This window comes from Typopeltis vanoorti, chromosome 5 (genome assembly GCF_054136105.1).
Source record: "Typopeltis vanoorti isolate ZY-2024b chromosome 5, IOZ_Tvanoo_1.0, whole genome shotgun sequence".
Classification (NCBI taxonomy): Eukaryota; Metazoa; Arthropoda; class Arachnida; order Uropygi; family Thelyphonidae; genus Typopeltis; species Typopeltis vanoorti.
In genome coordinates this window covers 38,306,343-38,334,076 of record NC_143553.1, presented here as the reverse complement: position 1 = coordinate 38,334,076, position 27,734 = coordinate 38,306,343, and the positions used below count along the sequence as shown (strand labels likewise).

The 27,734-nt window shown below is 35.1% G+C and overlaps 1 protein-coding gene across 3 annotated transcripts in view; it reads left to right on the top strand.

Moving 5' to 3' along the window:
* The window catches only part of LOC150106324 (M-phase inducer phosphatase-like), a 349,715-nt gene that overhangs the window by 11,860 nt on the left and 310,121 nt on the right, over positions 1-27,734 (top strand). For 2 of the 3 annotated variants that reach the window (XM_090392364.1, XM_090392361.1), the window contains exon 2: positions 6,905-7,059. In XM_090392364.1, coding sequence (XP_090248490.1) covers positions 6,929-7,059 — 131 coding nt within the window. In that variant the 5' untranslated portion in view covers positions 6,905-6,928. Of the gene's footprint in view, positions 1-6,880; positions 7,060-27,734 lie in introns of all 3 variants that reach the window. The other variant, XM_090392362.1, reaches the window with a different exon arrangement.

Here is a 27,734-nt window from a genome sequence, read left to right as displayed (position 1 = left end):
CTAAAATTTAGTTTAATCCTTTATTCAAGTGTAGGCAAACAAAGTTTGCGCCTGAAAGTATCTTCAGGACTGGGGCAAGGTGATACAACACCAGGGCAACTCGTTGCAAAGGTGGACCAAGCTCTCATCTCTCCTTGTCTTAGTATCTCCCATAATGCAAAGCACATCTCCTTGCAGACATGTATAATGCTATGCATTAAGGGAAGGGTCACTACCCAGACCGGTTTCGACCTTTATTGAGGTCTCTTCAGTGGGAGGCAGACCCAGAAGTGGTGATACCAAGGCAGAAGCAATAGAGAGGTCATATTTACCTATACGAGTTGCCAAAGGGTGTACCACCTTATTATTAAATTACTCTGGATTTAGAGAAAGATGTTAGAAGTTTATTTTGCATTTGGTTAGACTATAATAAATTTAGTTTAATCCTTTATCCAAGTGTAGGCAAACAAAATTTGCACCTGAAATATCTTCGGGACTCAGGCAAGGTGGTACATCTGTTGGTACAACCTTGTCTCAGTCCTGAAGATATTTTCAGGCACAAACTTTGTTTGCCTACACTCTTGGATAAAGGATTAAACTAAATTTATTATGCTATTCTGGTTGACATCTGAACAAGTTGTGTAAGGTCGTTAGTGATGGCAAATGTCTCAGCATCTCTGTCTACAAGATCTGTACAGCTGGAGGAACAAAGCCAGTTAGTGTTGTGGACATTAAAATCTCCTAGGAGAATGATTTCACTGTTGGGAAAGTGGGACTGGAGAACATCAGTTTTTAAGGAGAGGAAATTAAAGAGCTCGGAGTGGTTGGTTGCATTGAAGGAGTGATAGAGACATCAAATGAATTTGACTGAGTGTGGAAGGGATGTTTTCAACCAAAGAAGGTGCAAGTTGGGAGAGAGTCTAGGTTGGGTGCTCTCTGGCAAAGAGATCACCCTTGGGTCAAAAGAAGTTGAAGAGTGTTTAGTTTGGAAAGCTGAGATCAATAGTGCTGGGAAAAAATGAGATTTGAGTTTCTGCCAGATAGAGTAGGTTGGGTTTTATTGACTGAAGGTGGTAGTGGACACTATTAAGGTTGGAGTTTAGGCCACGGATGTTGGTGAAGTGGATATGCAAGGTTCTGTGAGGCATGCACATTTCCCATGCTGTGCCTGCATACTGGTTTTCATGGTGCCTACTAGTGGAGTCGCTTGATTTTTGCACGAATTTAGCTTGCTTGTAATCAGTGATCACTTGAACTAACTTGAAGATCTCTATCATATACATCATCTCTTTTCTTCCTATCCACCAAACTCTACAATCTACATTCCTGTAACTGTGCTGCGTAACCAACAACATCAAGTGCAACTTAATGAATTTGGTATTAGGTGGCCGAAGATAGTTTTGTTCATTGGAAGAATAGATATGCAAACTCAGAGAAGCTAATGCCTTTAGGGAGGATGCATATGTGAGATTGAGAAAGAACATACAATGCTAATTGCAGTTTATCAAGTTTCAGATCTGATTGAGGCACTTATTAAAAGATTGAAGGGCCTTATGGCCTAAGGGGGACATAATAGTGGTTTTTTTACTAAAGCTAGAAGTATCAGGAAGAAGGGTGAGAGGTGTATGACATTGGATAGCTTGAATTGGCCAAATATTATAGGTTTTAATGAGACTTGGTTAACAGAGCAAGATATTCTTGCAGTAATAGAATTTATGGGATACTGTATTTTCACAGAGGATAAAGAGAAGATGACTGGCAGGTCTTGCTAATGACAGCTTACCATGGGGAGCAAAATGGGATTATGGGTGGCATGCATAACCAGATCAGATCAATAAGCACAGAGTGATTAATCATAATGATAATTTCAACTGTGGCAAAATATGGAAGGAAATGGAATTTTTGCAGCTAATAAGAGAGGTCTGAAATGGAATGAAAGGTAGCACCCAGGATTTGAGAGTGCTGTCTTTTTTTGATAATTATCAGAGAATTTCTCCTCTATACTCAAGGTAACCATTCTGATTGGGGAAAGTGATTGTGCATTCTTCACCTGGGAAGTGCCTGTACATGTGAAAAATTTTCAGTTAACCCTCCTACCGGCCAAGGTGCATGAAATAGCAAGACTACCCCAGACTTTTTCATGGATCAAAACTTCATCGGCATTCTATCTTTTATCAAGTATTTACCTTCCTCCGCTGTTAATCCTTAACGGCGATTTGAGAGCCATTAGCGGATTAACTGTGGTCGAGCGACTTTTGTGTCACTTGTCTTTACATGTACTCTGTTACTTCGAATTTTCTTCACTGTACTTGGATATTTGATCGTTTTTTTTTTTTTTTTTTTTTTGATAAACAATTTATTTATTGTGTCTCTTTCCAAAAATAGAAGTTTCACATCTGCCAAAATAAATAATCAATCCTGAAATAACCATAGATCAGCTTTTGCAATGAATATACTTTAGTAATAGTTAATTTGCTCCACTTTACTGACAATATAGATTCTTTTTCGCGAATTTTCAAATGTCTGTTTACTTTTAAAATATTTTGTCAAATATTTATATTTTTAAATAACATTTAGTGAAATAAATATGACATTTTGCTTTCTTTCTTTGCAAAATAACTTTATATGGATTGTCACATTTCAATTTCAAGAACTTTTTTTTTTTTATGAACAACAAATGATTATAAACTGCATTACTCGGTTTCCGATATTGTGTCTTTTTTAGTATCAAAAATTTATACCTAATGGTATTTTATCAGAGACTCTTCTTTTGCTGAAAATTGCAACAGAGTTTTTTTTTTTGTAGGATGCACATTACTATAATATCCAGTGCTTAACTACTGTAGATATGTTGAAAATATAATAGGAAGGATATCCTGTATGGAATGATTAAAAATGTATACTCATTTTTAGGATTTTTTACTGCAATCCCCCCCCCCCTCTCCTGTCCTGGAACTGAGTTGCATAACTACTTTGAATTTCTACAGCTTTGAAAGCTTTCAAATGGTATTCAAAATCTCTTATTTCAGTTTACCGTTTTGACAAAAGAAATAAAGCAATAATATTATTGTATATCGAAGCTTCTAATTCTGTACTCTTTCTTTGAATCTGAAATCAGCAGTCTGCTGAAATTATTCTAAAATTTAGAAATATTATGCTGTATTTTCAGCAATGTAAAACTGTATACCATACAAAGAAATTTCAATTGTGTTATTTCTGTTTCTTTTTTTTTTTAAAAAAAAATTTAAATATTACTACTTCTATTTCTGCTGATTGCTATTTCTGAAATACGTCTTAGAAATGCTGGACAATAATCCTCTTACCTAGAGGAAAAGCTAAAAGTCACAGATTACTCTTTTGAGAAACACAAGGCAGAAAGTTTCCGAGAAGTCGCACTAAGTTGCCTCAAGCAATAATGTCTTGTTTTGTTTTCTGTTGTTCAGATATCCTAACACAGTAAAACTGACATTTCTTTTACAGGCTGATGAAGTATTTATTCCAAAAATGATTTCTTTATTCATAGTGATCAGTTTCACTTTTATTATCGAAAAATTCTGAATTATTTGATAATTATCTTGAAAAAAATTGCTGCTCTTGCTTGCCACCTCACAAATGAATTGTATATTGGGTATACTTTCTAATATTCCTTTCTGCCCAGTAACAAGTTGTAGACTAATTGAAATTACTACCCCCCGACACCCACCCACACTGGGAACTAGATCAAAAGAACATGCCCAGAAGGCAGCACACTAAAATACCTCGTGCAATAACTGAATATTTTACAGGCAGAAATTCCTTGTTCTGTTTTTCCATCTTTCTGATTGATTAGCAGACATTTGAAGCATATTCTGATATTGCATTTGTAGGATGACAGTGTTTTTAAATATTAATTTCCTCTATTAGCCAACGTCACATAACTTCCTGATTTATAATAATAGGTAAATGATATGTATATTTTCTTATTTATAATTTGCAAATTTGTAATAATCGAAACTTAGTTTCTGTGTCGAAAAAAATAAACGTTATGTGGAACAATTATTATGGAAAAATCGCGAATGAAATAAAAACTGTACCTAATGTTTCATAAAAGCTTTCGGATGTCTGGTAATGTTGCAACGGGAGGGGGGGGTGATGCTATCAAAGTCGAAATAAAGTTCATTTCTATTGTGAAAATATGAAATTTCACATTTGATGCATTCACATATACATATTTTGTATTAGAGAATATACACAAAAGTATCACTTATATTAAAATTGGCGAAAAATATATAAACTAGCTTCATTCTATAAAGACTGATTATACAGGGAAACCAAGAAAGTGAAAGTACAAAGAACAGTAGATTACTATATAAGATAAAGAAAAAATTTAGTGATATGATTAAAGAATTTCATGTTATACACTATAAAGCAAAGTTGCTCCAGCGTGTCCTAAAGGAAATCTGTGAAGTATTATTCGATTTCGATGGTTTTGTACAAAAATAAAAATAATATAATCTGGAACGTCGGCAGACGGTTTTCTTTTCTTTTTTTAAAAGAATATTTCAAATAATTATCGTGAATTAATTTCTTCGAGAACAAAGCAAAATGTTTTGTCAAGAAAGCGATTAGAAAAAAATTAGCGCAAAAAATTAAAAATGAAATTGGTTCTCCAAAGTAAGGCAATATTTATGTGAAGAAATTATGCAAGACCTTTATTTTGTCCAGAAATTAAAATTGTATTGTATAATAAAAAGAGAAAACAAAAATATAAATAATTTCTCTATTTTTAGTCTATCCTGTATAACTAAAATCCAGTTACCCAGCATAAAACAAGGATGTGCGTTTCTTGTTATAGGCAACTGAGAGGTAGCTACGAGCATGAGATAATCCGATTAACCGTTCCCTTCAGTGTGAGGGTTTATCACACCTTCTAATGGACAGGACGGTCAAATTGCACTTCTTATCCTGGTTCTTTAAACAGGTGAGCTGAATCATATCCAGATTTAGCTGGACGTCTATAGATGTCCTGGCCGTTTGGAAGGTTAACAGAAGGATGAGAAGGATGTTGGTAATCAATCAGAAATAAATAAGAGATATTTAATGGAATCAGTATATTTCATGAGAGGATGAATAGGGAAAGTCAAATCGATAAGTAGCATCATTAAATAGGAGCTACAGAGCAATACAAAGCATAGCACGGATGATTGACATAGTGAGGAAGGCAGTCAAATTATCTGAGAAAATTAACTCAACAGACCAAATGAAATCCCAAATGCTGTGTGGTAAGCAAAACAAATAACAGTTATGGAGTGTTAACTTTCATTAATGCTGATAGTAAGGAGGAGACAGAATTAGAAGAAGTAGTCGAACCGCTGAGTGTAACTTTGAAAGTATCATCCTGGTGACAATAATGCAGACTGGTGTGATGGGGATTGAGAAAGGAATAAAGGTACATTATAACAATTTGTTTAGGATATTAAGAAATCTCATGAATAGAGTGAATGAAGTTGGATAAGATATTACCCATTGTTACAGGAAAGTTCAAGAGAAATGGCGATGTCCCTACCCAGACTTAAGTCTTGGTGCTGGTAGAATGCCATGTGAGTGGAAAGAGAGCACAGTAATTCCATTTAAACAAAGGAGACTCGAAGACTGATGTTTGAATTTCCATTTAATATCTTGGCAGTGGTGGTTATGATATTCGTAAACGTGATTATAGACAGAATTCAGGAATGTGTGGATAGGAACATGATACTGTATAGGGCAGTGATGGCAAACCTTTTGACCCAGGTGTGTCAAACTTTTTTTTTTTTTTTTTTTTTTAAATATTGATGTTGTTGATGTGCCACTTGCATACATGCATTATAAATGTAACTACATAATCATAGATGGTGACTTATACATATCATATTAGGCTATTTATTTAATAGGACATTGATATAAAATCTATGAATTCATATTATACAATTAATTTAATAAACTGAAATTACAAACTTACATTACATTTAATGACTTTTCTGTTGCTGACTACTGGTAGAAAGTTCTTTCAATTAACAAACCTAATTTGCCTTAACTGAGAGCGATCTTACACGATTTATCGTAGTTTTTTCATCAGAATACCAATATTTTTCAACATCCAAGGTATGTCACCTGAAACCCTCAAGTGTGTCAGTGCTGACATGCGTGTCATAGGTTCGCCATCACTGGTATAGAGAGACACTGTAGCTTTGTGAAGGGGGGGGGAGTGGATGAAGGCGGTTAGCTTAATAATTTACTCACTTTCTACAATAAAGTAATAGCTGCATTGCAAATTGAAAGTGGCTACATCACGATATTGCTAATTTTGCAATAACATTTAACAGGATATAACATAAATCCAGGGTTTCTTGGGGAATGTGGAAGTGATGAAAAAGATTCGAAGGCAAGTGAAGTCACTTGCCTCTAAATCTTGTCTTGGTGACTGGTTTGTAGGGTGCTTTACTAGGAGGATAGACTTAGCGTTAGTTACAAAGTTTAGCTGAGAAAAAGAGATGTGATAAAGAAAAATTGCATACCAGAGGGGATTTTATAGAGTAGATGCCTAAAGAAATTTCTAATATGTGACTGGAATGTGAGAGAAGAAGAGATTGCCCCTAGAAGTTGTTTGTGTGGTTAGCAACAAAATAAGACCAAGGGTTTCTTGGGGGTAGGGAGAGAGGGGTAAATGAGTTAGATAGTTTACAGGAGGTAGTTATTGGTATTTTGTTAATGAACAATTTAAGAATGTGGGGGGGGGGGGATTGTGTTTGTAGGATTGGTGTGTATCTCTCATGAGTTTTTCAGCTCCATGCAGATTCCTAATGATATTGTGTGATTTAAAAGTATTTTTAATGTTTGAATAGTCATTACTTATTTGGTTACAGAGAAGTTGTTTATTTTGCAGCTATGTATATTTTTACCTTCTCAGGAACTAACTAACCTGCTTGAGGAGATGTCTGCTATTCAGGACAAAATTCGACATAAGCTAAACATTTGCTTATATAGCTCCCCTGATCTTCCTTGTAATTCCGTTTCTCCTATTACAGACTTAACATTTAATCTTAGTGGTCTTTCTACAGACTGGTGAGTAATATTCCTTAATGTATGACTTTTTTTTTTTAATTGATTTATCACTATTTGATCAAAAATATCCGACACCTGCTCATTCCAAATCTTACTCCAGTATGAAAGGCATTAATATGGAGTTGTCATGTTGGAGGCTTAATGTACTTTTTTACAACACTCAGAAAGGATTAAAACAGAATTTAATACTTCCTATATTAATCCTATATAATATGAAGTTGGTTTATCCTTTGCTGCTATAATAGACTTCAATCTTCTATAAATTGTACCCCTTGTTTTTAAAATAGCTGTTTTTAAATACTGACACTTTTGTTCAATGCTTATCTTAATGTAAAATAGTTTACTTTACTTGTTTTCTCACCATTAGTGATTGTTTTTCGTGTATCCCTGAATGGCCCAGCACGTACTCCTGGGGGTATGCATACCACCAGTTGGGAACCGATGGTCTAGAATGTCATTATAGGGCACAATGTTAAGATTCCCTGTCACTGGAACTAGGAGTCCAGTTCAAACCATCAAAAACAACCACAGATCATGATACCTCCTTTAGCAAACTTCACAGTTGGCACCACACATTTGGGCAGGTAGCATTCTCCTGGCATCTGCCAAACTCAGACTTGTCCATTGGACTGCAATAGTGAAGCATGGTTCATCACTTCAGAGAATGTATTTTCTCTTCTTCAGAGTTCAGTGATGGTGACATTTATTATTAACATCTGACCTCCATGAACTCAGACTTATCATTAGAGGTACACACTGTCACACACAAAGCTCATCTGCCTTCAACTGATTCAGTGTGTCTACATTCACAACACACTCAGGCAATGCATTCCACTCGCCAACCACTCTCCATGTAAAGAATTTGCTCCTCACTCCTCTGCTCACATCCTCCTTATACAGTTTCCAGGGGTAGCCTCTTGTTCTACCCACCTCTTCCTTTGCTATGAAAAATCTCTTCCATGTCAAACTGATAACCTCTGACTAACTTATGATTCAATCATATCCTCTCCTCCTCCTATTCACAAAGCTTTGTAATTTACATTCTGTCCTCATATTTCACATTTCATAAGCCACTGACCACCTTTGAGAATCTTCTCTGGACCCTTTCTAACAAACTTGTCATTATGAAAATCTGTGTGCAGATTTGATTGCCAGATTGTATAAGGCCTGATCAGGGCTTTATATGGCATCATAACTTCATTTCTGCACCTCACGATCCTCTGCATCATTACCATTATGAGATGTAACATCTTTGCAACTTATGCAGTATGGCCCCTGAATTTCAGGTCCTTGTCCACCACTTCCAGATCTCTCATCTGCTCTACCTCCTTTAAAGTTTTCCCACCAAGTGTATATTTTGCATCCCATTATTGCTTACCATAAACCTTAAACTTTGCAACACTGAACTGGGTCATGCAATCCATTCAAGTCCTCCTGTAAGGACAGTCAAGCAGATGTCCATAACATCTGCTTGACTGCATTGCTCTCCTCAATTTTGTATAATCTGCAAACAGCTGTATGTCACCTGTTAATTCCATCCCAATATCATTAATATACAAATTGAACAATGATGGATCCCTATGTCACACCACTAGTGGCCTTACTCTTTCGGGACAATATACAAATTTTTGATACCTATGTGATAGCCAGTCACTAGTCTATTATCCAGTCTATTTCTTTCATTTTATTTATCAGCTTGTCATGTGGACAGTCTATCAAAAGCTTTTGTAAAATATAAGTATACCTGTGTCTACGCATCTCCCTTGTCCAAGACATTTGCCATCTTGTTATAGTACATAAGTTAGTGACACTGTAAAAAAAATCTTATATTTTATATCAACGTTGGTTGCAGCGTTTGTAAAATTTTATTCACATATCGGCTGCACCATTTTGTAAAACATGTTAATTTCTATTTCTATCCATATCTGTCCTGCCTTGTCTTTAACTTTCTTACTATGGTCGGCTGTCTTACTTTCCGACTGCTGCCATATATATGCTTACTCTGTGTCTTATCTTTCACGCTCTGTAGCCTAGCAAATTTGTTTATCGACTGTGCCAGCTAGACTATATATTGAGAATAAGAGTATAAGATGCTATTCAAAGACAATGCAGGTATCTGAAATCATATGCGCATTCCCCACTTTATTTTAAATTTATCCCTCTTAGTCAGTTGCCACAACTGACTAAGAGGGATAAATTTAAAATTTAAAGCTACATGAAAAAAATCATAAACATTACTCGCATACAGGTTCAGAATTTTTTTGGAGTTAGTGCATCCACACCTCACAGTTCAGTATATTATTATTACATCACACCTCCAGAGAGTCCAAAGACTCATCGAGGGAGGGTATCTACTCTACAACTCTTCGTCTCACTACTCCACCAACCTTCATCATCTAACACCAACGGTATCTGCTGCCGACTACCACCACCACTAGTACTTTCACAGACAATCACAACATCCATGCCCACGGCGGGATTCGAACCCGCAAGGAGAGCGGATACGCTACCCACTCGGCCAACCAGGCTGGGTGTTGTTTGCAAAGTATTTATTAAGACCTAAAGAATATTTACAATATGCACCCTAGATATATACAAATTCGTCATTCCTCTAAACCTTGATTCTGAATTATCATAACACTTAACTTAAACATTACATGATTGTGATATACACATACACTGGTTTAGTCTAATTTAACTACTTTCTACACAATATCTCTCTGGCACATTACATATATTAGACTCATACACATAACACAACTTCAGAAATATAGTTACTCACAGTTTTCTCCTTCATAAACAGTCCTTTGCATTAACCAAAAGTCCTACAGATATCTTCTTAACCTTCATATCATTCACTGTGTCGATCTCTTCCTTTCTGATGTCTTGTTATAAAGTCTCCTTCATGTAGATGATCCACGTTGACGATAACCGAAGTTTCTCTTTTATTCCCTTTGATCACGAATGATAAATTTCTTCAAACACGGACATGTCTTGGGAATCCTGAAAGCAGACACACGAAGCTTTCCCTTTCTTTGCCGACCGTGAATGGTCAGCGATTACAGGCAAGGGTAAGCATTGAGAATCCTGTAATAATTTTGCGTACTGGAGCACCTTATATGTGTCTAGCTTCCTTTGTCTTTACTTTCGTGTATCTTTCGATCTTAACATGTGTTTACCTCTGGGCGTGCTAATGCGTTTCGACTCCTTTGTCTTTGGTACTTGCTGTCCCTTTGATATGATGACGCCATCTGTCGCAACTCTTTGTAACTTTTTCTTTCATGATAATCCTCTTTGTTCTGCTGTTAATCTCACCATAAACTTGCTGATTCGTGTACAAATTATGGGAACAAAGACGATTCTTTTTTTCTGAACACAATGACTGATAATACTTTATTCAACATTTTACATATAAATTTTGTGCATTTCCTGAATCAAAACCATTGTAAAACCGAGCATGATAAGTTATGGAATCACTTATCATGAGAGATTTTACAACACCACTCCACTTGACACTTGTTTCTTCTTGCAGATGTTAGCCTTGTGTGTGTGTGTGTGTGTGTGTGTGTGTGTGTGTGTGTGTGTGTGTGTGTGTGTGTGTGTGTGTGTGTGTGTGTGTCTGCGTGCTGCCAAGGGAATCCATATTCTTCAGCTCTTGTCAAGCATTTGCCATTGCTTTGAGGCTTTTTGGAACTCAGTAGCAAGTGCCTTCAAACAAAATAGGCTTTTTTCATGCCATGCACTTTAGCAATTTACAGACCTGGTCTGTGATTTTGTGTGGCCTATTAAGTCACAATTATGCTGCTGTTACATCTAGGCATTTTCACTTCACAATAACATCACTTAAACTTGATTGAGGTAACTGCTGCAAGGAAGGAATTTCTCAAAGTAGGTTGTTGCAAAGGTTGCAACCTATGATAATGCCACATGGAAAGCCACTGAGCTCCTCGGCATTGCTCATTTTACTATTGTTTGTCCATGAAGATTGCCAGACTGTGCTTCCTTTTATGCCTGTATGACCCATGGTTGTGATTTATATAGCCATATCCACTACTCTGAAAGGGTGTCCAGATATTTTTTATCAGATAATGTAACAAAGAAGAAGTGCAGTTCATTGATTACTTAATTGCAGTTGTGTAGTTATATCCATAATGTAGCACTACTTCTATTCTGTTATTGTGTTATTTTGCTTCATTTATTTAATATTTCATAGTACTCTTATATGTGAAGTTTTGAGCACTTATAACATAGGTGGATTAAAGGTTCTTATGGCTCTTCAGCCCAAATCATGGCTTTGGTCTCCTGGATTTCATGCCTCCATTACTGTCTGTTTAGGACCTTACTTCTCCAGTTTGGAACAGTCAATTGGCTAAATCACTTTTTAGAGGTTCTAGGGATTGAAATGGTGCCTTTTGTGTAGGCAATTGATTAAAGATGGGGGGGAGTCTGTATTGTTTCTTAAATACATGAAGTGCTATTTGAAATAACAGAGATGGCTGTAATAAAAGAACAGGATGTTGAGAGTTTATTTTTCACTTGGTTAGACTATAATAAGTTTAGTTTAATCCTTTATCCAAGTGTGAGCAAACAGAGTTTGCACCTGAAAGTATCTTCAGGACCGAGCTAAGGTGGTGCAACACCAAGGCATCACTCCTATCTCAGTATCTCCTATAATGCAAAGCACATCTCCTTGCGGATATGTGTAATGCTATGCATTAAGGCAAGGGCCACTACCCATACCGGTTTCGACCTTTATTGAGGTCTCATCAGGAGCCAGACCCAGTAGTGGAGACACCAAGGCAGAAGCAATGAGAAGTCATCCCCACCTATAGGAGTTGCCAAAAGGTGTTCAACCTTATTATTAAATTACTCCAGATTCATAGAAAGATGTTGAGAGTTTATTTTTCACTTGGTTAGACTATAATAAGTTTAGTTTAATCCTTTATCCAAGTGTGAGCAAACAAAGTTTGCGTCTGAAAGTATCTTCAGGACTGAGCTAAGGTGGTGCAACTCGTGGCAAAGGTGGAGATTATAGCATTACACTTATCCGCAAGGAGATTTGCTTTGCATTATGGGAGATACTGAGATAGGAGTGATGATAGCTTTTTCCACCTTTGCCATGAGTTGCCTTGGTGTTGCACCACCTTAGCTCAGTCCTGAAGATACTTTCAGGTGCAAACTTTGTTTGCTCACACTTGGATAAAGGATTAAACTAAACTTATTATAGTCTAACCAAGTGAAAAATAAACTCTCAACATCTTTCTCTGAATCTGGAGTAATTTAATAATAAGGTTGAACACCTTTTGGCAACTCCTATAGGTGCGGATGACTTCTCATTGCTTCTGCCTTGGTGTCTCCACTACTGGACCTGGCTCCCACTGACGAGACCTCAATAAAGGTTGAAACTGGTATGGGTAGTGGCCCTTGCCTTAATTCACAGCATTACACGTATCTGCAAGGAGATGTGCTTTGCATTATGGGAGATACTGAGATAGGAGTGATGATAGCTTTCTCCACCTTAGCTCAGTCCTGAAGATACTTTCAGGTGCAAACTTTGTTTGCTCACACTTGGATAAAGTATTAAACTAAACTTATTAAAGAACAGGATGCTTAATAAGCTTGGAACTTAACTATTTGTGAATGTTGACCAATAGTTGCCTCTGAGAGGTAAATGAGTAGAGGAAAAATGGAGGAATGGCAGTAGGCAGTTTCGGTGAGACAGTGTCAATTAAAATATCTCTAAAAATGAAATAATCAAAAGCATCATTTAACTATCACCTGGTTAAACAAGACCCTCATTAATTTTGCCAGGAAACCAGGGCAAACAGTGAACAGTTGGCTACTGGAACAGGAACTACTCCCAACATTAAGAGAGTTCAAGATCGGTACTATCGACATAAGAAACTTGGATGGCAAAGAAATGGATCTAGCCGAAGAATTGGATGAGTACTAGATCGAGATAATAGGGGTGAATGAAATAAAAAAGACAAAAAACTAGTGAAATCTTTATAAGCAATATGTTATATTCAGTCAATAGGAATCAGGGAAAAGTTGTAGCTATAGTATTGAACACTGAATATGAGGGTAATTTCTTAAATGACAGGCAATATCAAGTAGAGTGATGTAGGCAAATATCAGATTGGGAACCTCACAATGGGACTTATTTGTGCCTATCATCCCACAAAAGATTCTATTAAGGTAAAAGTTGAGGAATTTTTTGAGGCTTTAGAGAAAGCATCTGATACTGTAAAAAAGGAACACTTTGGCCTTGTTAGAGATCTAAATAGCAGAGGAAAATGATTGTCAGACATACAGAAATATTTTGCGAAAAATTTGGAGAAAAGAGCAAAGCTCTTTAATGACAGATACCTATTAGATTTCTGCTCAAGACATGGAGTGGTAATTACTAGCACAATGTTCCAACATAAAAATGTGCACAAATTCACATGGAGAGAAGAGGCTAGGAATAAGAAAAGTCTCATTGACTTTGTTATTGTTGATAGTGATGTTTTCTCCCTGGTGCAGGACACTAGAGTATGCAGAGGATTTGAAAATGGAAGTGATCACCATTTAGTCTTGAGCAAGATAAAATTGAATTTCATATTGAAAAGAAGAGCATGTAAGAAAGTTTTAAAGTGAAAAAAAATTGAGCAGCTCTGAAATATGAACTGTAGACTGAAATACACAAACATTATTTAAGAAAAAATGAAATAGTTTGAGAACAGGAACCAAACATTCGAAATTCAGTGGGAAGCCCTGACGAAAACATTCATTCAGCCAGAGAGGTTGTGGTGAGGTTTTCTGCAAGGATAGAAAAATCAGAACTCCATGGTGGACATAGAAAGTTAAATAGGCAGTGAAGGAAAAGAAGAAAGAATATAGAAAATTACTGGAAAATATGTCAGCTTGTGCTCTTAGAGAATACAGAGACATGTTTAAGAAAAGCTAAACTCTTTGTAAAACTAGCTAAACAAAAGTCATGGGAAGACTTTGGTATGAACATAGAAAATAAATATGAATGGTGCGAAGATGTTGTGGAGGTTGTTGAAAAAGCTCAAAAATGGAGGAAAGAATGCTGTAAAAGGAATTAGAGATGGTAAAGGTGACATGAAAACTGGAAAAAAACATCCTTGATGTGTAGAGTAATTACTTTGAAAAATTGCTAGATGAAGCGAGCAGTGATGACAGCACAGTAATAAAAAAACACTCAACAGACATTAAATCAAGAATGCATATCCATATTTGAAGTAGAAAAAGCCATCAAAAGGCTGAAATGTGGAAAGGCAGCAGGATTAATGATATTCAACCGGAAATGTGCAAGTATGGAGGCATAAAAGTCTTAGTGGCTGCACCAGCATAGTACAGAATGCCTGGACAGTGGGACGAATTCCTGATAATTGGAGTAGAGCTCTCATAGTACCCATATATAAAAGGGGAAATAAAACAATGTGAGAATTACAAAGGCCCTGGAGAATGTTCCTGGTAAGATTTATGCAAGTATACTTGAGAAACACTTCAGAAAGCTTGTGGAAGGAAGTTTGGTGAAGAACAAGCTGGATTCGGGCCAAATAGTGGCTGTCAGAATCAGATTTTCACTTTACGACAAATAGTTTACAAATCGTGGGAATATAACAAAGATCTGTATTTAAGTTTTATAGACCTGCAAAAAGCATATGACAGAGTGCCAAGAGAAAAGCTATTCAAAATGCTACAATTATATGGTGTCAATGGGGCATTATATCAAGCAATACTTAGTCTTTATTTGAGTTGTAAGTCAGCAGTTAGAATTGAAGGAAGTTCAGGAAGATAGTTTAATGTTAAATCTGGTGTGAGACAAGGATGTGCATTATCCCCTGTTATTCATTATCTATATGGATCACATTATTAATGGAAAGCTGTATTAAACCTGATATCAAAACTGGAGATTTTAATCTCGGCTCTTCACTTCACTTTATGCAGATGATTATACTTTAAAATAAACCCAGTACAAGTCTGCAAGATTCTCTGACTTCATTGAATAACTGTTACAATAAATTTAGTATGAAAATGTGCAGTAACAAGACAAAGAGAATGGAAATAGGCAGAAACATTGAAATATCAACTGCATTGCAAATGGAGAACCTGTAGAACTAATCTTTAGTGAAGATGGTAAATTAAATATGGAAATAGACAACAGAATCAACAAAGTCGGCATGGTAGGAAGTGAACTGAATAAATTTATATTAATCATCATCATAACAATAAGTATGGGTATACACCACACCATATTGGTCTGTTCCTGCCTCATTATCCGTCCAGTATCCTTTTTTGAGGTCTACTCTGCTTTCTCTTTCCAATTGGCTTATATTTTAGTATTTGTTTAGGATATCGGGTGTTGGCCATTCGTTTTTCATGTTCTATCCATTTTTGTTTATAATTCTTTAGTTTTTCTTCTATTGATTTTGTTTTTAGATCTTTTAAAATGTCTTCGTGCCTATTTTGATCTAATAATGTGTATTTTGCATTTTTTCTCATAAATCTCATTTCACTTATTTTTATTCTTTGTTTATTGCCCAAAATCACTGTTATGTAATAATGTTGGCACTGCTCAAGTATTGTATATTTTCAAGCATGCTTTTTTTTTTTTTTGTACTGTATTTGGGTTGAGTGTTCTATTTATCAGGTCTATAATCTGTAAAAATTTTCAAGTTTTTAATTTTGTCTTTTCTCCTTTATATGATATTTCAGATCCAAGATAACTGAAAGTATTTCTGTTCTATATTTTTATTATTAATAACTATTTTACTTCTAACTGGAGTTTTTCCACAAAATGCTGTTGTGTTAGTTTTATCTAAGGAAATTTTCATTCCAAACTGTTCTACTATAACGGTTAAATTATATATTGCTCTTTTTAAATTGTCTTCTTTATATGATATTATTACCTGATCATCTGCAAATATTAGCGTATTTATTTTGTTATTCTGGGAAAGGTCTATACCTTGATTGTTTAAGGTGTTCCACTGTATTAATATTTCATTAATGTAAATATTGAAGTGTTGGAGACAGAGGGCATTCCTGTCTTACTCCTTGGTTTATAGATTGTTTTTCAGACAACTTTTCATTTATTTTTATTTCATTAACTTTATGTATATTCAATATTGCATGTAGTAAAATATTAGATATATTTATTCTTTGTAATATATCAAACAGTATATATCTTTTTTACTTTGTCAAATGCTTTTTTATAATCTATAAACAAAAGATGAGTTTCTAAATTAAATTCTCTTCTTTTTTCTATAAATAATTTTTAAACCGAAAGGTGCATCCTTTTCTAAATCCATTTTGACATTCTAATAATATTTTTTCACTGTATATTTTAATTTTTTCATTAAGTATTCTACTATATATTTTTTAGCATGTATTCAATAAACTAATACCTCTATAGTTAGCAGGTTTTGTTTTCCATTTTATTGGTATTTGTCCATTTGTATATATTTTATTTAAAAATTTTAATAATCTTTGATGAAATTTTTTTCCAGCAAATTTATACAGTTCGGAATATATCCCATCTTCTCCTGCTGATTTGCCATTTTTTATTTTATTAGGTTTTCCTTTAATTCTTTCATTGTTATCATATCCTTTAAATTATCTTGTAAGTTTCTGGTGTAATTATTTTTGAAGACAGTATTATCTGTCCAAAGATCTGCAAAGTAATCCAAGAATTCTTTTTCATCTGTTTTACAATTTATATTTGCAGTTTCTTTTATATATGCATTCACGTGTTTTAGTATTTTGTATGCATTGGGTCTTATTTTGTATGTGTCAGTTTCTGCATATGATAGAAACACAGCTTTCTCTGTGTCTCTTTCTGGTTTCTCTTTTACCTATTACTTGTCTTTTTTTATATTCAATTTCATCTTATTTTTTGCTACTTAACCATCTTTTAAAAGCTAGCTTTTTATTTTCAATTATTGTTTTTATTTCATTGTCTTATATATGTAATTTTTTATTTTTCTGATATTTTTTGTATTCCTAGACTTTCATATGCTGCTGATGCAATAATTTCTTTTATATTATTCCATTCTTTCTCAATGTCTTCATTTTCTTGTATTTTTTCTAAGTAGTTATTAATCCTCTGTTGGTATAAATTTCTTATACTTGAATCATTTAGTGGTTTTACTTTGTAATTAGATTTTGTTTCTCTAGTTTGTTTATTTTTTGTATTTTTTGTAGCCAGTTTGGTGGAAACCTTAGTTTTGCCTGTACTAAATAGTGATCTGTGTCGATCTCTAGCCCTCTTCTAACTTTAACGTCTAGGAAGAGGTTTGCTGCTTTTTCATTTCCTATAAAGTAGTCTATTATTGATTTTTGTCCTCTTTCACACCATGTATATTTATGTATATTTTTATGTTTGTGAAATGTATTCCTTATTTTTAAATTATTATATATTGTATAATCAATGAGTCGCTTTCCATTTTTTGTTTACTGTTGGTTCTCCAAATTTTTGTATATTGTTAATTTTTTTCATTCCTATTCTGGTATTAAGATCTCTGGCTATAATTATATGGTCTGTTTTATATAATTTTTCATATATTCTTTGTAATTCTTTTACAAAGAATTACTTTCTTTCATTCCAGTATGTATAATGAGTTATTTTTCCTTTAATTGATTTATGGATCCAAATCATTACATCAGCTTTTGCATGTATTTGTTTGTTCACTCCACTATATATGATATTGTAATTAGCTGTTTCTTTTTTGTTTCTGTAAGAACTGCAATTTCTATATTTTCATCATTTGAAATTTTATCTAATTCTTCTTCTCTATGTGCTATGCTTCTAATGTTTCATGTAGCATATTTCACCATGTTTTTCTTTTTCCAAAGTTTCTTAACTTTTTTTCCAGTTTGCAGTCATTTCCCTTGTTTTCTGTCCGGCTTGGATTTCGTTGAGGCTTGAAAGTAATATCTTAAAAATTAATATATTTATATTAAATTTATAAGAGAGAAATTAGTCAAAACACTAACTTAGCTGTATACAAGACAGTGTTGCAACCTGTTTTAACTTATGGATCTGAGAGCTGTGTTAGAAATGAAACACTTGACCAAAAACTAGAGACCACAGATTTATGAGAGCCCTGAGAAAGATTAGGGGCGTGAACAGATGGGATCAATGGCAATATCATATTAAAAACAAGGATATTAGGAAAGAACTTGACATTGTTAGCATCCAGTAATGTGTTAGCAGTGCTAATTTCAGGTAGTATGGTCACCTAAACAGAATGGGAGAAGAAAGATTAGCAAAGTAAGTGTTCTCTGCCTGGCTGGTAGGAAAAAGACCCACAGGAAGACCAAGATATAGGTGGATTGTTACAGTAAAAAAGTGCCTTAGAAGACAGAAATATAATATCTGATATGTTGGAGTCTTGACAGAAAACAGTAATTTGGAGGAAATTGTTGATAGCCAGTTAGTAAGGATGTAAGTTTTTCATATAGTACTATCGTATTCTGTACACCCCCTTGAGGTTACATGTTAGGAATGTGATAACGATAATACTCTGTCAGAAAGATGATAAGAGTAAATTTTTGAGAGAAGTCAGCTTATGTGGGTTGCTCTTTTTTCTTAAATGGTATTGATCCACCAAAATGGAAGAACAGTAGTCTAAGGTATGATGGATTTGGGATTTATAAATTTTGTTTGTTTTGCTACATGGAAGAAGTAGTGCTCTGAAGTTTTTTTTTTTTTGAGACAAGCTATTTATTTATTCATGTTGGGTTCTCCCTTCCCCATTACTCAACCATCCCTTAGGACTGGTTGAGCCTTCCTAGTTGAAGTTTTAAGTATGTATATCGTGACTGTAGATCCATGCTTGTTCACGGGCCGGTTTTCCTGTTGCGAGGGACGAGAAATCCGAGTATGAGACCGGCTAACTCATCTTCAGACAAAAGAGACCAGATAAAGGTTCCTCGCCTCATGGACGGGAACCAAACTCAGGTGTTTCCGACCAAAGGGCTTCATCTATACCGACTGAGGCCATGACTAGGATGTGTATGTTCAAGAATAGATGTGAAAGTCAACCCAAGAAGAGAAAATGAATGAATCTTGGCCAGAGAACAGAATATTATCTTAAATTGGCTACCCCTTTATCTTCTGATAAAGAAGACATTATTGTGTTTTGATGTTGAAATTCATGAGAGAATTTCACAATAGTGAGGATCAAGTAAAATAATCAAAAAATTGTCGATCAATTAAAATAATTAAATAAAATATAAAATACAGAAATCATATCAGCACTATAAGGTTGCATGAATGAAGAAGAGGAAAGGAGTATACTTTCAACAGTAAAATTATAGACAGGATTAGAAAAAGAGAGCATCATTACTGTATAGATGAAAGTGTATGTGTGAAAGCACAGATCCCTGGACTGGGGTAGTCTGGAAATGACAAAGCTTATAAAAAGAACCATTGACGTGGTGGGTAAGCACAGAGGAAATTGGCAACCGATCACAAATAGCAGGAAATTCCTCCTGCATCTTTGTGAGATGGTATCTGAGTTTGAAGGCCTCTCTCTCTTTTGCATTTTTAAATCAAATGTATTTCTAATACATTTGATTTAAATTCATTTAGTTGCATCATAAGCAACTACATGAATTTTTCCATGGCTGCTGTCCATAAGCATGTGTAAGGTTTGTTAGAATGTTATCGAGTGAAAATGGTAGAATCCATATTTTTGATTAATTGGTGGGCCTCCATGTAGTGAAGAAGTTGGCTGCTAATAATCTTCATTACTAGGTAATGTTGAGATGCATGTAGAGCGAAGGTAGTTTTATGGCTTTGATGTATGCTAAATCTGTGCTCCAGAATTAATACCCATTCTCTATTTACTATATAAAATGTGATACTCACTTAACCCCCAGCAGAGGAAAATGTATTATCCATTCTGTACTACTGGGATAGGTGCCAAATGAGTGTGATATCTTATATAGAAGTGAGTATTACTTCTGGAGTACAAGTTAGCATAATTGCACAGTTAGCTTTCTGGTGTAAGGTTTGGGGGCAGGGCAGCAGGTGCCTTGTAAGTTTTGGCACTTTTATATGAATTAAAGATGGAAAATTGTTTTACACACACACAACAAAATTAGCAAATACAGGCCAATCAGTCTCATAAATGTTTCTGATAAGGTACAAGAAAAACTTGATAAATCGAATAATGCACTCTGTCTATTCAAGAGACACGTATTTAGACCTCAATCAAGCACAGTAGATGCAATTATGGAGGTTAAATAGTTCATAGAAGACAGTCTACAGCAAAAAAAAAAGACATACTACTGATCTCTCTCACGATATACAAGGAGCCTTTGATGCTGTGTGGTGGTCAGCCATAATTAATCAATTAAGATTTTCAAATGTCCAAAAAATCCAACTCTACATTACAAAAAATCATTTTACAGACACAAGAGCAACCATGACATGAAAAAGAACAGGTGTGACATAAGAAGTCAAATGAGGCTGTCCATAAGCTTCTTGCTGTGGACCAGGTTTCTAGAACATCCAGTATAACTGCTATTAAGACTTCCTTTCAATACTGAAACAAAACTCTTAGCTTTCGCCCATGAAATGTGTAAGGATAAAGTAGTGCAGTTTGTATGTGTGGAATGAGTTTGAAGGACGAAGTGAGCTGTATAGGAGTGATGGACTGCATTTGACCGGTTTTGGTGTGAGTTGCTTGGAGAGACTACTGCTGGAAGGTAGAGAAGAGAGTGGGTAGAATGAATCTGATCAAGTGGGAAGCGATGTGGAAGAATGGGAGAGTAAGATGAAAGATAGAAGAGGTGTGTTATGAATGAAGTGAGCGGCATGACTATAGAGAATGAGAGAACGGGTGTGCAAGATGTAATGTACAGAGTCAAATGGATAGGAGGAAGAGGGAGTGAGTGGAAAAAAACTCCTAATGAAAGGTTTTAATTTTGCCTTATCTTCACAGACTATTCCAAAAGTAGACATAATTGCGCAAATTGAGAAAGGAATCTGCAGTCTTCCTAGAGATTCAGCAGACCTCATCTGCATACAAAGTTCAGCATTATTATTGAAATGTAAAATACCACATAGAAACTTACCTCAATCAGAAGCCGTAGCCCTTAAAGCATTAAGTCGAGATAAAAACAGTTAAAATCAAGGCAGGTAAAGGAAATGCAACAGTAGTTATAGGTTCAGAAGAATTTGCAACAAAACGGAACATCCTATAATATCCCTAGACAGGGATCCCACGTGGCATGCACATAATAAAACTAATGAGTTCTAAAAAAGTTACGTAATTGGCCAGAAAAACTAAAAAGATCTTTATCATCAAAACATCCATTGGTCCCAAGAATTTATAGAGCACCAAAAATACATAAAAAAAGATATTCTGTTAAGGCCGATTGTAGGTGGGAAAGATTCTCCAACCTCAAACTTAGTGAAATATCTGACAAACATGATAACACCACATATAGGAAAAACAGAATCATTTATAAAGAATAAAAAGCTAAAGGATATAAATATAGAACCTTCAGACAAATTAGCAAGTTTCAATATAGTCAGTCTTTTCACCAATGTTCCCAGAAATGACATGGTGGATCTTGGAAACCTTTTCCACCAGACACTGTAGCACTATATAAACACTGCATGGAGAAGACCTTTTTCATATTTCAAAACAAATATTGGGAACAAAATGAAGGACTTGCCATGGGTCCTTTCTCCAGCTATAGCCAACCTTTTTATGAAAAATTTCTAAACAAATGCATTAAAAGTCTATCGAAAAATACTAAAAGTTTGGCTACATTACGTAGTTGATATTTTCGTAATTTGGTCAGGAATGGTAGATGAGCTGATTACTTTTAAGGATTATCTAAACAATTTGCATCCAAATGTAAAATTCACTCTTGAACTAGAACATCACAAAAAAATTACCTTTCCTTGATATCCTTATTGAAGTAAATGAAGAGGAAAAAGGTTATCCTTCTCTGTATACAGGAAACCCACCACAACGGGAAGATTTTTAAGCAGAATTTTATTGACATTTCACACCACCATCCATTGCAAAAAAAAATAGGCTTTGAGAGACAGAGCATACAATATATCTAGCATGCTGATGAAGAATTACACTACCTGGCACAGAACCTCGCACTTAATGGTTTTGAACCCAAGACGATAAAAAAAAATTCTCAGTGCAACAGAGCAACTTCTGCTTGAGTCCATTATCGTGCACCACCATCATTACTGCTTTCAGTGCTGTACTTGAAATGGCAATAAAAGCAGTGGAAATTATGACAATTTTCCTTTTATGGAAGATTGCTTAATTATTTTCACAGCATTAACCTTAGCTTCCCTTGTCACTAACATTTTGTAAACAACCCCAATATTACAATGCTTGACAGTTGTTACAAAATTATAATTAACAATTAATATCTAATATAAACAGATTTCTTTTATATCTAAGCAAGATTTCAGTAGCCAAAGACAAATACAATATCTCAAAATGTCTTGTCCTTGACATATAAATTGAAACATACTTTTAAATAACTACTTCTTGTTATATCTGAATTTTAATAGAGATATTCTACAACCCTATATTGGTACGTGTGGATAGGCTTATGTGTTCGTCAGACATAATAATAATTATTATGTCTGACGAACATCTGAATCATTATTTTTACAAACATGTAATAGATTTAACGATATGGATCTGAACACAGATGGATAAGAAAATAACTATTTATTAACTTAAAAGCTAATATTTTGCTGGTATTATATCCAGCATCTTCAGAGCACACAACACAAAGTTTGTTACAAATGCAAGACAACCACAATCCGGTGTAACAGTGGGGCTAGTATAAGTAATTGCAGCGTGCAACACAAGAGTAAAGTCCTAATAGGGTGCCATCTAGGTTTAAAAAAAAAAGTAGTTAAAAGTTTTGAAATAGTTGTCCAAATAATAGTCTTATAAAGTTTGAAAATAATAAAATAAAAGTAATAAATATCAATTTGGTCTTAGGATGACTGTCTCCCAAATCTTTGGTAGATTTATACAGCCATACTTGTTAAGGTTTGGAGTATGTTTTAAGGCTTGTGTTGATTTCAGGAACAACCTCTCTGACTTGTAGAAGCTTCTGTGCATTACTTTTGTTTTTTCCCAATTGATCCTGTGTGCTGGGGTATCCAAAGCATGGTCTGCCAGACCCGGCTTGCCATAGCGAAAGTGTCGGATATATTTTTTGTGTTCACTGAGGCGGATGTCCGTAGAAGGCTTGATGGCAAGAACAGGGCACTTCATAGACTCCTGGATGTGATAAAGGAGTGCATTTGTCCTTAGGTGAATGGATGAGAGTTGCTAATTTCACATAAGGTTTAAATACTGTGTGCAGTTGATGTTTGTTAAGCAACTTAGATATCTTTTCAGATGTACCTTTAATGTATGGGATGGTGATAGTTTTGTTGTAGTCTTCTGCGGTAGATAGAGGGGATTTCTGGGTAGCATTTAGTATGTTATCTATCTTATGGGTATTATAACCATTAGTTAAGAAGGTGTGATGTAGGTGAGAAAAGTTCAGCAGTGAGAGCAATGTCATTGGAACAGATTCCTCTAGCTCTATAGGTTAGTGGTTTTAAGATACCATATTGTTGAGAAGGGTGATTGTTTGTGTAATTATTTCCCTGTATGTATCGGTTTTCTATAAACTGAAAATGATAAGGTAACTTCTGGAAGATGTGTGATTGGTGTATCCAGGAACGGCAGGCAGTCATTGGCTTCTAGTTCCATTGTAAAGTGGATTTTAGTATGCTGGCAATTTAGATGCACTAAAAATGTATTCAATGTATCTGGGCCATGTGGCCAAATAGCAAACACATCATCAACATAGCGTAGCCAGAGACTAGGTTTGAGAGTGGCTGTGTTGATAACTAATTTTTCCAGATGTTCTATGTAGAAGTTGGCTGGGGGTGGGCATAGCTGTCCCATCTAATTGTTTTTATATTTTCCCTTTCCATGTAAAATAACCTGCCTGTACTGTGAATTTAAATAGCTGAAATGTATGTGGGGGAAAATGTGAATTTAGCAAGTTAAGTTTCAATCAGCGGTACATTAGTGAATAATGAGGTGATATCAAAACTCGCCATTAGGTCTATTTTTATTTAAGGTGTGGTTTCCTAAAATACTTTTTTAAGTGGGTAGAATTTTTAACAAAAGAGGGAGAATTGTTTGTGTAAGTGGCTAGTAATTTGGCTAAATGTTTAGCTAGTTTATATGTAGGATTGTTTATACTATCTACAATAGGACGCAAAGGTGTACTTTTTTGTGTATTTTAGGAGCACCATATATTCTGGGTGTGTTAACGTGCAAGAGTTTGAGTTTTTTGACAATTTCTTTTGGCTAGGAAGTGACTTTGTTCAGTAACTTGCACACCTTATTCTTTTGTGAGTTGGTGGGATCTCGATCTATGATTTGATATGTAGACCGGTCTTGGAGCGGTGCAAGCATTTTGCTTTCATATTCTTTTGTATCCATTACTACAGTGGCGTTTCCTTTGTCTCATTTGGTTATTGTAATGTGGTTATTATTGCGTAGTTCTTTTAGAGCTATTATTTCTTTATGTGGGATATTATTTTTGGGAGGCTTAGAATGGATTAGGATATTGGCCACGTCTAACCTAATGTTATTGGCTATTGCTTGAGGCAAGTGGTATATCCCGCGTTCAACGGAAGCCATTATTTTGGTTTTAGGAACTTCTTTAGGAGTAATGGCAAAATTGTGTCCAAGACTTAATGCACTTGTGGCCTCTTTGGATACGGTTGTTGATGATAGGTTCACAATGACGCCATCTTGGTGAAATTGCGGCTGCTGCGTAACATTGCATTGCTAGAGGATTTAAAATTTTTTCCGGTGTCAGTTTTTAACTTTAGCAAATTCTTTATTGGCTGTTGAGTTAGAGATTCTATCCAAGATATCCCATAGCTCCGGGTTCAAGTAAAATTGGCTCGGCAACTGAACAGGTTAGCCTTCTTAAAAAGGTGCCGAGATACCAAACTGTATAAAAATTAGGAACAAGTTTCACTCGGCCCTGTTCTTGGCATCAAGCACACTACGGACAGACAGGAAGAACTCTGGACAGCTGCCTCAGTGAATACAAAAAATATATCCGGCACTTTCACTATGGCAAGTCAGATCTGGCAGACCATGCTTTGAATACCCCAGCACACAGGATCAATTGGAAAAACACAAAAGTAATGCACAGAAGCTTCTACAAGTCAGAGAGGTTGTTCCTGGAATCAACACAAGCCTTAAAACGTACTCCCAACCTTAACAAGTATGGCTGTATAAATCTACCAAAGATTTGTGAGACAGTCATCCTAAGACCAAATTAATATTTATTACTTTTATTTTATTTTTTTCAAACTTTCTAAGACTATTATTTGGACAACTATTTCAAAACTTTGAACTACTTTTTTTTTTTTAACCTAGATGGCGCTCTATTAGGACTTTAGTCTTGTGTTGCACGCTGCAATTACTTATACTAGCCCCACTGTTACACCGGATTGTGGTTATCTTGCATTTATAACAAACTTTGTGTTGTGTGCTCTGAAGATGCTGGATATAATACCAGCGAAATATTAGCTTTTAAGTTAATAAATAGTTATTTTTTTATCCATCTGTGTTCATATCAATACAGTTGAATCTATTACAACCTGTATTGGTAGCTTGAAAGTCTTGCCTGTTTTTGAATTCTTTGTTTTGGTCACACCTGTTATGTCAATCTGGTATTTATCCCATTCTTTTGCTATTTCCATTTCTTTTCCTTGATACTTGTTATGTTGATGGGGATAATCTTGAAGTCTGAGTTGGGATTTGTTCCAGTAGCTGACTTTTTGCTGCTTACCTTGGTTCCCACATATAAATAGTGGGGGAGGGGGCTTGTTTAACTAAGCGACACCCCAGCCTGCATGAAATTGCCATGTTGTATCATCATTTTGCATTATAGTTCATTACCAGGAAGAACAAAACTTGGTCAGCTAAATCCAAAATTATCAGCCTATCCTCTTGCATTCAGATAATTAACAGCATGCACCAGAAGAAAGGTGAGGATTTGACATGGGGGTGTCATAACCCTGGGTCCGTTCTCTTCATTCCTTTTCTGCTTGAAGGTCTCCCTCCCAGTCATCCAGTGTTGCATGACAACACTGGATGTTGTCATTATAATATAAATTAAGTTTTAAAAGAGGTATACCGTGAGTAGACATATCGATACAAAATTAATAACGGAAAAAACTCATGAACAAAGATTATTTAATAGTATAATTATACTATTAAATAATCTTTGTACTATTTTGTATAATATAAATGATTGAACATATAATTTAATTTTGAATGTGTAAGGTTGTATGTGAAATGAAATTATATTTCACATAATTTCATTCAATATTTCTGCCATCCTGTTGACCTTTCTCTTTTTATCTATTAAATATCTTATTTTAATTTGAATGCACTCTAACAATAAGAAAACGAGGGCTTCTGCTTTCACAATTAATAAACTTGGATATAACTATTAAGGATGCACTTAAGTAGGATTTCACAAACCACCAAATATTTGGCTGAAGCAAAACAGATGTTTTATTTTGGAGGGGGGGGGGATACATCATAAAAATTTTTATCAACTTTTAATGAGTATTTTATTGTTCCAAACATTTGTTTCTAAAATTTTATTTGCAATGTTTAAAATTTAATTAATTATGCTTTGACTGAATATTCAGTATTTCGGCCAAATTTGAAGGATTAAAAACGTGAAATAATACTACACCTAATCATGTAACCAAACATATAACCAAAAGTTTTCTTTTGGTTGTATTGTCTATAGATTTCTTCATTGTTCACTTTCTGGATCCAGCTTATTCTCAAGATCTTTTTATAGCACTTCCTCTTGAATGCTAATATCTTCCTTTCAGATTCTCTCAGGAGTACCCGGGCTTCACATCCATAGAGCACGCTGCTGAAGATACAGGTTTCCACAATGTGCAGTTTCGTGTGTGTTTTTATAGCTTTGCTATTCTAATTTTTCTCCCTTTTTTTGGGTCCAAGTCATGCACCACGTGGCATCCAAGATATATGAAGTGTTGCACATTTTCCAGTTGAAATCCTTCAGTGGTAACTTTGTTCAGTAACTCCTGTTGTCTGAATATCATTGTTTTAGTTTTTTCCAAATTGACATTTAGTCCATCTTTTTCCTTCTGTGTACAGTGTTTGCAATGTCCGTTCCAGCCTTGCTACGTCGTCTTCTTCAATCAGGACGATGTCATCTGCAAAGCAGAGGTAGTTGATTCTCATACTATTTAATGAAATGCCTCCACCTTCTTCTTTAATCACATCTGGTGTTTTTCCCAGATGTGTGATGGAGATGATTGGTGATATTGGTTCCCCTAGTCTTGTGCCAAATGAATCTCCAGCCACACCTGCTATCCTGACTGTTGCTTGTGCTTGGCTGTTTATATCTTTCAACAGGAGGATCAATTTATTTTCCACACCATAGGATTCCAAGACAGCCCATGTTATATTTTGGTCAGTATTATCAAATGCTTTTTGCAAGTCCATGAAATAGTAGTATATCTTTTTGTTCTTTCTTTGAACTTTCTCTGCTATTAGTCTTAGTGAAAGTTATTTTTGCACTGTGCT